Source organism: Gigantopelta aegis, chromosome 4, assembly GCF_016097555.1.
Source record: "Gigantopelta aegis isolate Gae_Host chromosome 4, Gae_host_genome, whole genome shotgun sequence".
Lineage (NCBI taxonomy): Eukaryota > Metazoa > Mollusca > Gastropoda > Neomphalida > Peltospiridae > Gigantopelta > Gigantopelta aegis.
Window position 1 is genome coordinate 46,298,152 of NC_054702.1, and position 12,442 is coordinate 46,310,593.

Genomic DNA, 12,442 nt, shown 5'->3' on the forward strand with positions numbered 1-12,442 from the left:
AAGCACCTAATAATACTATTAAACTATTAAATTAAAAAATAGATTAAATTTGTTTGTTCTAGATTAGCTCTGAATGTACTATTGTCTGACCTTCACCAAGGCAACGGTGTCAAAAGTTTTATGATGGACAGGTATATACAGGTTGCATTTTGAAAATGACTTGCGTGGTTAGATGACCCTTTCTGTTTTTGTTTTGTACTATAACGTGCGGTAAGCTGAATTTTATTTGATAATATTCCAGCGTCTCGAGATAGTTATTGTTATTTATATTTTATATGATGCCATTACGTGCAATTAATTTATTATTAATAGGCTGCAAATGCATTTTAAAATACAACATATTCTGGTACTGTAATCAATATAATTTTTATACAGGTGTGGACGCATATATAATGGCCGAAGTCTGGATATAATACATATCCCAGTATATGTACAAAGAGAAAATATTTAATTGTCAAACGTGCATGTGTTGATTTCATGACAGTATAATTGACCAAATGCATATTAATTATTTTATCACGAAAACAATAAAGAATAGTTAATTTAAATAATTTTTACGCTGTCAAAATAACCATCATCATCATTATATTTATTTTTATATTGTTTGTTATTCTTGTTATTATATTGTAAATCAGCTTATAAGCTCTATAAACCAAGTGTTAAAATTACCATGTGCGTGTATGCATGCGTACGTGAATGTATCATGTATGTATGCTTAAGCCGGATTTAAATCAATATCCTTTCATTTTAACATATTCGCCTCACTCCTCCTACACCCGCACTCTGTCCTAACTGTCTCCTTCCTTCATGCACTGCAATCATAGACGTTGCAAGCATGTACGGGGAGTTGGGGTGTCTTCAATTTCCCCCATCTAAAAAGTATTCCTTCCCCAGTTACAAAGTCAATTAATATATAAGCTCCCACTCCTCTCCCCTGCTACCAAGTTGTTGGCATCTGGATAATGTTTATTAACGTTTATTCATATTTACAAAACTGCTTGCTACACAATCTACTTAAACCTAGGGTTGCAAACGAATCATTTGGCATTTATACATGAATTCAACTGTAACTAATATTATGAGTAGAATGATGGAAATATATAGTGTCATAGGAAACGAGCAGGGGTGACAAGTGGGGCATGTGTCACCCCACTTTGTAGCAGCAGAGATAGTTTGTGTGTATGTATATATATATATATATATATATATCTCTGCTGCTACAAAGTATATATATGTATGCATGCATGCATGCATACATACATACATACATACATACATACATACATACATACATACAAGCTTTGATAGTTCAGAGCGTATCGTGGTTAGTCTTGCAATTTGCAGGCGATTCGGTGCCACAGGTTCGAGTCCCAGCAACGGCATGGGAAAATTTGTGAGGCCAGAAAGGATTTAATTATCCCCTGCACCAGTGCGTTAATTTCTATGTATGTAACAGTCACATGTATACATAACAGATAACCTCGACATACATACAATATATAGATATTCATACATCAATACATACATACATACATATATATGTGTGTGTACTCAATACATACATACATACCATATAGATATTATGTCATACATCATACATACATACATACAGATATATAGTGTGTGTACTCTCCCCCCCCCCCCCCCCCCCCCCCCCACACACACACCTTTTGGCACCTTCCTATGACCATGTGAAAAGTTTTCAGGCCAGCTCATTTTGCTGAGACTTCTCCATCGTTTTTACCTGATTATGAAGATTTACTCTGGGACAGCGCTAGGGACCTCCTGACCCCCTACCTCGTACGCTTATGAATAAATAAATGTATAAGTTGTTTGACATTGCTCTTTTGTGTGTGTGTGCACGTGCACGCATGCTTGCTTGCGTATGTGTGATTTTCTTTTAAGGAGCTGTTCACAGGTACCAATGTATCCTCAGTGTAAAAGGAGCTGTTCTGTAATCATGTCATAATGACAGAGAAAGCAGGGGGGATGGGGGTATTGTTACATAATGTTAGAGGAGTGGTCCTAATGTTACAAAACCTTATTGAGGTGGGGGTGTATAAAATGCCACATTTTACATTACATGTTCATTATGACATTATGTAATGCACATCAATACCTCCCCCCCCCCCCCCCCCCCCCACACACACACACACACTTTCTCTGTCATTATGACATAATTAATTTGTCCAATATTAGTGTATTTTTGTTTGTATTAATTTTATGCTTGTTTGGTTTGGTACTTAAGGGGCCATTCATTAAGTATGTACACATGCACGAAATCATGGATTTGTAAACCTATCCCTCCCCCCTTTTCTGTACACCTTTTGTTATTCCCTCCCTTATGTATGGGCGATCATTGATCTTCCTTGCAAAAAAATATATATATAAAAAATAATTGTAAAATATATTGTATGGTTATAATAAGAGCTATAGTCTCACTACACAGATGTCATCTGCCATTGAAACCCATGTTAAATTGCCCAACTTCAAATGAAGATTGCCAATAGAAAGGGTTCTCGTTGGCACTAACAACAGACACCATTGCTAAGATACATTATATAAGAATTTATTTTCACTCCAAAATTGCAAACATTTCCATTTCAGTTTTTTGTTATATGACCACATCTGGCTGTAATACCAGTCCGAACAGGTGGTTCATTAACCAATTCACCCTGGCTGTGTCTCTTATACTATACACCCATGTCCCAAAAGGTCAATGCACAATATTACAAAATAGCATGGGCAAAATACAGCCAGAAGGCTTACCATTTAATATACATATTGTTTTAATTCTTCACCATTTCCTAGAAGTGAATATGTGAACCATGACTTGTGTCACAATTGGGAACTATAGTGGACCATGATCAATGAACTCTCACCCGGAAGTGATCTGTGTAGTGTTACCTTAAATTGTATGTGATATATATATATATATATATATATATATATATACACACACACACACACACACACACACGTATGGTATGGGGGGGGGGGGGGGTGCACTACCCAGATTTGTTTTTAATTATTATTTACATGGAGAAAAACAAATTATGTACATGTTCGTTCAGGGTGCCGCCACCCAAATTTGAATAACAACATTTATTTATATTAGTATTACTACCAAACAGGTAAATAGAAAGAAAAAAGAAATGAAAGAAATGTTTTATTTAATGACGCACTCAACACATTTTTATTTACGGTTATATGGCGTCAGACATATGGTTACGGACCACACAGATTTTGAGAGGAAACCCGCTGTCGCCACTACATGGACTACTCTTTCCGATTAGCAGCAAGGGATCTTTTATTTGCGCTTCCCACAGGCAGGATAACACAAACCATGGCCTTTGTTGAACCAATTATAGATCACTGGTCGGTGCAAGTGGTTTACACCTACCCATTGAGCCTTGCAGAGCACTCACTCAGGGTTTGGAGTCGGTGTCTGGATTAAAAATCCCATGCCTCGACTGGGATCCGAACCCAGTACCTACCAGCCTGTTGACCGATGGCCTAACCATGACGCCACCAAGGCCGGTAACAGGTAAATAGGGTTGCAAACGAATCACTACGCATTTTTACATGGATTACAACTAATTTTGTGGGTAGAATAATAGAAGTAAATGGTAACACGGTCTCAGATTAGTACATTTATCCCAGATATATAATTTTTGCCCAAATTTGAGGTTTTGCTCCAGCACTATGGAGGGTGATAGTTCCCTCCCTCTCCTCTTCTCTTCCCCCCCCCCCCCCCCCCCCCCCCCATCTCGTACGCTAATGAATGCGGCCCTGGGCAACACATCTATCCAGGACAGGCCTTTACGAGTAAAGTCACTATATAACCAACTAGTGTGACCCCAGTACCCAGAGGTATTCTGAGCAGGTATTACTAGAGAGCACTTAGCTAAATCTCTAGTATACAGCTAGAGATGTAGGCAAGTGTCCCAGGGGCAAGTCCAGGAGAGGGCTCACAAAATTATAAAAAGGGCAAATTTGTGTTTGTCAAAGGAAATGTTTTATTTAATGATGCACTCAACACAATTTATTTACGGTTATTTGGCATCAGACATATGGTTAAGGACCACAGAGATATTGAGAGAGGAAACCTGCTGTCACCACTTCGTGGGCAACTCGTTTTGATTAGCAACAAGGGATCTTTTATATGCACCATCCCACAGACAGGATAGTACATATCACGACCTTTGTTACACCAGTTGTGGAGCACTGGCTGGAACGAGAAATAGCCCAATGGGTCCACTGACGGGGATCGATTCAAGACCGACCGCGGTGTTTGTCGGTGCATGCGCACATCCCCCACCTTTTGGCACCTACCTACGCCACAGAGTGTTGTATATTGAGGATGATGAATTTTTTGAAAGTCATTAAAAAGAGCACTTCAAACGAGCATGGTTTAACTATACCGTGTCCTCAAGCTGTATTAATTTTATAACATAAATGCTATAGAATCTAAGATATATATTACTTAACTACTACGCAATCCCTCAAGCAAGGGTATTTTATATGCAGCATCCCACAGACAGGATAGTACATACCACGACCATTGTTACCGCATGGAACGAGAAATAGCCCAATGGGCCCACCGATGGGCATCGATCCTAGACCGACCGCGCATCAGGCGAGCGCTTTACCACTGGGCTACGTCCTGGCTTAGGCTCAGGCTTAGGCTTAGTGTGAGGAAGTGACTTGTGTTACTATGTTCTCACAAAATATGTAAATCTCCGAAAGTAGACTGGTTGTCTTTTTGTCGATCTGTACAGGTCTACATTTCGGCAGATGTTTATTCTAAAGGCATATTAGTAATTAAGGTAAACGTTTTAAATAATGTAATTAATGTCATTTTTAAATAATGTAATTAATTAGCATGACATGCACCTGTTCCATTTGTTAATTTTGTTCCGATTATCGCAAGTTGCTGTGGAAATACATCCCGAACAAAACGTAGATCTACCGCTTGGCCTACATCAAGGCACATGGCGTTATGAATAGAAGTTGCCCCGTGCGAAATTAGGATTTTGGCGCCAAATTCATAAACTGGTGGATTTTAAACATTTACCAGTAATTATGTTACATATTAGAAGATATCTCGAGACTGTACCATTTCACTATACCAGTACAAGGCGTCATGGGTTGGACAGCGGTGGGGGTGGGGGGGGGGGGGGGTGAAGAAACCCACCTAGGCCCTACCCCCGGGAAATATTTATGATGGACAACAAAGATAAATATTGCATTCAATTCCATAGCGCCATTCGCAAAAATGTCTTTCTGGCAGAAATACTGTGAACCTATATAGTTAATCAGGCTATTAGCTTCATATTCTGACCATTTTTATATATAGGCCTACGAAACCCCAAAATATTTAGGTCTACATGATTCCATCATCTGAGCGTAAACTGTAAAACAATTACAGTTGAAAATTTTTTTCCAACTTTCCACACAACCGATTATGGATTTTTATAATCGATATCATTAGAGCCAAAACGATCATTTTTTTAATTATTACAGTGAATCATTTGAATATCACCAAGCATATCTTTTCAAATTGCGAGAACGATCGCGGCCTCGGTGGCGTCGTGGTTAAGCCATCGGACATAAGGCTGGTAGGTACAGGGTTCGCAGCCCGGTACCAACTCCCACCCAGAGCAAGTTTTAACAACTCAGTGGGTAGGTGTAAGGCCACTACACCCTCTTCTCTCACTGACCACTAACAATTAACAACTAACCCACTGGATAGACAGCACAGATAACTGAGGTGTGTGCACAAGACAGCGTGCTTGAACCTTAATTGGATATAAGCACGAAAATAAGTTTAAATGAACGATCGTTTCGTGCACACATTGTTTGCGCAAGTCTTATTTTGCGTAAACCAAATTTCCTTTTCGCATTTTATTTAGAACATCAGACCTAAAAATAGGCCTAATTAAGTAGGGCCAAGGTTAGATCGACCTTTTTACTTAAAATAAAAATTATGTTTTATTATTATTATTATTTAAATTAAGTTTTTAAAACTACATTCACGCCAACAATGTTATGTATGTACTCTTCTGCATAAAAAATAAATTGAAAACAAATAATTTTGGTCCAGAAAAACTAAATATTTAGGACTCATTTACATGATCATTTATAACGGTTAGGCTATGCAAAAAAAATGAAATTATTTGAATTTCTTTTTAAGTAATTAATAAATTATTTTACGCAAATTTTAAAATTATCGGGGGTCTGACTTGAATGAGTGATATCCAAACTTTTTAAAATGTGTAGGTCGATTATGCTGTTAAAAGTAAAATAATATAGGGATTGTGTATACAAATAGTTTACGTTTAATATGCGTGTATGAATACATTAATTTTGCATTATAATTTACATTCTAATTATTACATGTACGCATACATTTACATCATTTTTGTATCCCTCTTCCCTGACGTCATTAATTAATGAATGACGTCATTCTAATAACATACATTTATAAAATTTAATATATTTTTCTTTTTTATCACTCTAATATTTATAATCTGTGTGGGCTATATATACTAAGATTTGATTGTATATCTTATTGCAAGTCGTTATTTGAAGGCAAGTATAAAATTGTTAGGCTTTGTGTTTTAGTTTAAAACCAAAATGACAAATGATCGCTTGCTGATGCACCCCTATTTTTAATATGTAGGCAACAACAATGTTCGCTGCATGCTTCAATATACATGTATATATTAATGCGTGTGTATGTGCGTGAGTAGCTCGCTTAATATATACATATCTCTCTCTCTCTCTCTCTCTCTCTCTCTCTCTCTCTCTCTCTCTCTCTCTCTCTCTCTCTCTCTCTGGCTTCATATTTTTTCAAATGTAAATTTTATGATTGTAACGTATTCTTTTTTTGGTGTTTTTTAACAGAGTGAAAACAAATACGAGGAAAGAACACAGTTGTCTGTAATTGTGGGTGAAGGATCCATCACCTGTAATGGCTAGTACGCGAGAGCAGGCGAAACAGTACTTGGCCGAACACAGGATTCCACAGATGTTTGAAGGACTCATCAGCAGTCTAATGATTGAACGACCCGAGGACCCAGTGGTGTTCATTGAACGGAAACTGGCCATGATCAAAGATATCGGAGTGGACAATGTGAACTGGGAAACGTTTGTGCACGACCTCCATCCTTACAGAGATGCTTTGAGGAGACGCTTGATCAGAGATGGGTCTAAATTTGACAAGGAATACGAGATTGACTTAGAGATGAGAAATAAAAAGATGGACGAGAAGGAATACCCCGAGGAGAAACGAGACGAGACGTATCAACCGGACGTCTTTCAGCTGACGGAACCCCAAGCTTAGTTACAACGTGACATCCAAAAGACGAAAATGCATAGATCATTAAATTAAAAAAAAAAACGAAAGAAAGAAAGAAAAAAAAACCGTGCCTTCATTAGTCGGCTGGGGTTGAGGTATGGACTGGAGGCGGACATTTAAACATAGAACTGGAATTGATAACATCTCACGATTGTGCTGTTTATTTATCATCACTTTTTTTCTCTCATGTTTTTTCTCACGTGTTTGAACACCAGACTGAACGGGTATTGCTTGTTCTCTATTTGTCGGTGTGGAGAATGCCACCACTGGCCACAATAAATATTGACAGTGACACACCTGTATGGTCATTAGTAATTAAAGTTAAGCATTTCGTTCAGATAGATACTAAAGATCATTTGGGATTCATATACATTTTACCAGAACTGAGGTTGACATATTTTTGGTAACCTCTTTACTATTTTAATATAGTTTCGATCAGTATTTCCATATACACGTTGCATTTTTTGATAACTTAGAGAACTGCTGGGTAATATTATCAGTATTCACACTGAATATTTAGGTTTTTATACTTGTATGTACTGTGTCCATTAATTCGTATATAACTCTAAAATTCGACAATTTGGGGAATTTTTTTATTTCATCCGTCATATTATTTAGTTGTGTTTCTTTGTTTCGTGGGTTTTTTTTTTTTTTAGGGAGGGGGGTCTGTTAAGTACTATTTAATGTTTTATATATTTTTTTTTTTTTTTTGTTCGTTTGATTTGTTTTAATTAGTAATTCAATCACTCTTATGTGTCTGTATTTAATGTTTTGTTTTTGTTTTGTTCGTTTCTTTGTTGTTTCATGTTTTTTTTATCTAAAGGAATGTTTTGGAATTCGGCCATGTCCATTATGTTTGTCTTTATTCAGTCATACGTCAAAGCAACTTTTGGCACATGTTGCAGATAAACCAGTTTAATTTACACCGGAAGCCGTGTTCCCTCTCTACTTAGAGACGAAAATGTACTCATACTCTCTCTCTCTCTCTCTCTCTCTCTCTCTCTCTCTCTCTCTCTCTCTCTCTCTCTCTCTCTCTCTCTCTGTTGAAGCTGCAATTTGACGCTAAAAAATTTTTACTCTTTTTTTCTTTTTTTTCTTTGACCTTTGGCACAAGGGAGGCTATGCTTCATTGTCACCACTTTTCCCCTATAGAGGTATTCACGCTGCACAGCGAGTAACGAAATTTAGCGTCGGAATCCATTCATAATTATGTTTATATTAAATACATTTTAATTGTTTAGAAAAATGCATACAGTGCTATTTCTGAACACCGACCCACCCCCAACTAAATAATATTTTAACAAGTATGATACTAGTGATCATCCCAAATAACTCTTACGATAGATTCTTCTTCTAATCTTCCTTCTTTTTTATCTTCCTCTTCTTAACTGTTGAAGCCAACAGTTGGTATTTGTAGGCTTCATTTTGGAAACCTACATCTTGCATTCAGTATTAATACTTCTAGGGTCCACCATAAGTTCACATTGATGTGGTATATTTTTTGTTTTTGTTTTTTTATATTAAATCAAAAGGTATGCTTTGAACTGCAATAAAAATGTGTGTAGAATTTTGTATATTTTTCGTCAAGGTGCGGGGTAATGTGTGAAACCTTGTTAAAAGCCAAAAATGTAATAAAATATTTTGATACTTTTCTCTGTTGTTAAGTTACTATGTTAAAGGCACACTGTAACAGATTTAAGGACCTTATTTCTCTAAAAATGGATAATAATAAAAATTACATTAATTGTTGGAAACCAAATCTAGCTATCGCATTACCTTAACTGAACCATGATGGAGTGAAATCCATGTCATCCCTGTTGGCAATTTTAGTTTTTGAATTATGGACCATTGCCATAATTCAACAATTTTTACAAAATGTCATTAATAAATGGAGTATGGTGGTTATGAAGATGGTTGAATAAAGTACATATAGGGACAAATCAAATTATATTTGTTCAGGTACATGTAATACTTTGTTCGATCATTAAATAGGTCAGTAGTTTGTGACAATATGCCTTTTAACTGCCTGAATTTCTGTGGGTTATTGAATCGATTCTCCTTGAATGTCTTATAACTAGCATAGAGGCTGGTATAACCGACGCCGGCGTGTTTGTGTTCGTGTTGGGAATCGGTTGGCATTTCTTAATCGATAATCGGTTTGCACCAATTGATAAAGTTTCTATTGTATAATCTGTTTGAATTATATAAACCTAATAAGGATTTGGACTGCACCTATTGTCGTGTTCGGGATAGACACTACAGACCATTAAGTTTACCTTACATAATATGCATTTAACAGCGCCCTCAATAGTTTAAGAAGTAGCAGGCTACAACAGTGATGATAGCAGGGGGCAAAGCGGGGGGTCTGGGGGCCCTCCCCGAGAAACATTTGAAAAATCGAACCTCAGATGCATTCTCATGGCCTCTTTTAGCGCAAATCAGTTACCATCCATTAAATGCAGCAACTGAACAATTTTACTCGAAAAGTAGGCGGCGGCAAAAGCTGTTTCAGGCGGCGATTTGCCGCCGGAGACCGGGTACTTTTGAGGGCTCTGATTTAACATCTGTTTTCTTTACGTACACACAGAAACAAACCCAAACCCCTGTATATTTTATATAAATTTTATCATTTGAAGTGTATGAACATATACACAGAAACAAACCCAAAACCCTGCATTTTTATATCAATTTTACCATCTAAAGTGTATGAACCTTTACAGTTAACATTTTCCGCGACACTCGATTATGAGTATAATCGACCAGGGCCGGGACGTAGCCTAGTGGTAAAGCCTTCTGATGTATAGTCGATCCCCGTCGGTAGCCCCATTGGGTTATTTCTCCTTCGAGCTAGTGCTCCCCGTCGGTAGCCCCATTGGGTTATTTCTCCTTCGAGCTAGTGCTCCACGACTGGTATATCAAAGGCCGTGGTATGTGCTATCATGTCTGGGATTGTGCATATAAAAGATTCCTTGCTACTGATGAAAAAAATTATCGGGTGTCCTCTAAGACTAAATGTCAAAATTACCAAAGGTTTGATATCCAATAGCCGATGATTAATAATTCAACATACTCTAATGGTGTCGTTAAACAAAAACGTTAATAATCGATCTTCACATCCGTAGAATCCATCCGATCAATTTCCGTTTATAATGGATGATTGAAACATCACTAGTTTGTGCTATAGGCCTACTATATTGATAATAATAGTAATAAAATTACCAGTTAACAAATGTGTGACTTACAAAGTGAAATCAGACACTGGATTTAATTGAGGCATCATTTGTCAGTATACGTAATAGGAGATTTTAAATACAAAATGGTATAACAAAACCTAATTTTCATCATTCATGGGTACCTGAATATTCAGCATTACAGTGATAAAATCATCACATCAGTTGTCATTCCATTCATGCAGCAGTATCCAGGGCCAGACAGGGCCCAATTTCACAAAACATCGTAAGCCTAGTTTTGCACGTAAACGTAAATCTACGACTAAAACACAATTCTTATTACTATCATAGTACAACAGATATAGTTTTAAGTACACATATTTTAATTTCTTTTGTTCATAAAATGCTCCATCTTTCGTAATGATGTAATTTTCTTCATGAAATTGATGCCAAACATGTAAATGTAACAGGCCTTTCCCCAGGAATTTTTTAAGGCGCTTACATATATAGCATCATTATAACACAAAAATCAAGCCAAAAGAAGTGGGGTAGTGGGTTGAAAACAGTTAAGTGGTTTTTTTTGGTGGGGAGGGGTTAAAACTTCTTTAAAAAATAACCCATCAATTCCCCACCCCCAACAATTTCATAATTTGCGCCATGTTGTTGCTGTTGATTTCAGCGTCGTGTTAAATGCTTGTCACCTCACAGTTTAACATATACATATCTAGCATTATCTAACAAATATGATTATTGTAAACTAATTCAGTGTACGTTTAACTGCAATTTGTATAAATACTGCATGTTCATTTCCTGCGATCGCGATCTCAGTGCGTGCTCTTGACCATAGGTACAAAATTAACAAAGACAAAGGAAATAACAAAACTGCAGTTAGGTATTCATTGATGCAAACAACTATTGTTTTTTTACACATTTACATCAAGATTTACTTCCGTGTAATCGTATTGTTCATGTCCGCAACGATGTCTCTTGACACGTGGGTGTCAGCTGACTCTGAAGCGTGACGTATATTACGCCGAGAGCTTTACTCAGTTCAGCCAACGAACGTTCTTCCTAACGTTCGCGAACTATTTGATTGGTGTCCGTCGTGTCCATTTGGTTTAACGTGAAGCGCACAAACCAGTGTAGCGAACGTTTTGTTTTCGCACGCTCTGGCTGAACTCAGCCCTTGGGATAGCCGACATGTCTTTCGGCCCTGAACTGGCATGTGTATTCAAATTGACATGCAGTGTCGGTTTGTTTTTATTACTTTGGTTCAAAGACTTTACAAAATTAAAATAATGGTGACATGTTTTACTCAAGAATTTCACCTTCAAAGATGTTTATTCAATTAATAGGTATTTTCTTTGATTTGTCTTGATGCGTAATTCCCAAGCATACAGACATTATTACAACAAGCAGTTATCTGGCGGATTAGTAGTAGCCGATCACCTGTACCACGTGACCAGCACAAGCCCGCCGACAATTAAAACGCAATCTAATTAAACTTATTATTTACAGACGAAATGTTACCTGGACATTGGGGACTATGCAGTGTTGTTAGTTTTAAATCACTGGCAGGATTCTGCAAGTAAGGTTTTGATTGGTGGACATGAGCTCCAACTGGCTGTCTTTAGATCCACATGTAATAGTGGAGCTAATTTTAATTAGATTGATTAAAACGGTGCGATCAGTGGACCTCAAAGTGAACATCAAAAGAATTGCAGAGATACCAAATGAAAGTGTGATAATGTGTGGTGAATGACGTTACGGATCACAGCTCCATTGTTTTGTATACATGTTACAAATTAAGCCGACACGGTTCTGCAGTTAAGGCGCTTACCAGACATGAAGGCGCTTACATGGCTGGCTAAGGGAGCACGGGCCGTGTCGGCTTATCGCTCTAGGGAAA

The 12,442-nt window shown here is 37.3% G+C and overlaps 1 protein-coding gene across 3 annotated transcripts; it reads left to right on the forward strand.

Annotated features, from left to right (window-relative positions):
• Positions 1-84: 84 nt before the first annotated feature.
• LOC121370618 (dynein regulatory complex subunit 6-like) lies at positions 85-9,013 on the forward strand. Of its 3 annotated transcripts, none has more exons than XM_041495968.1 (2): positions 85-210; positions 6,910-9,013. In XM_041495968.1, exon 2 carries the CDS (start codon positions 6,977-6,979, stop codon positions 7,346-7,348), a length of 372 nt encoding a protein of 123 aa, XP_041351902.1. In that variant the 5' UTR covers positions 85-210; positions 6,910-6,976; the 3' UTR covers positions 7,349-9,013. The 3 variants fall into 3 exon arrangements, with proteins under 3 accessions (XP_041351902.1, XP_041351903.1, XP_041351901.1); XM_041495969.1 differs by lacking the exon at positions 85-210 and adding an exon at positions 4,772-4,829; XM_041495967.1 differs by lacking the exon at positions 85-210 and adding an exon at positions 6,446-6,594.
• Positions 9,014-12,442: the final 3,429 nt, after the last annotated feature.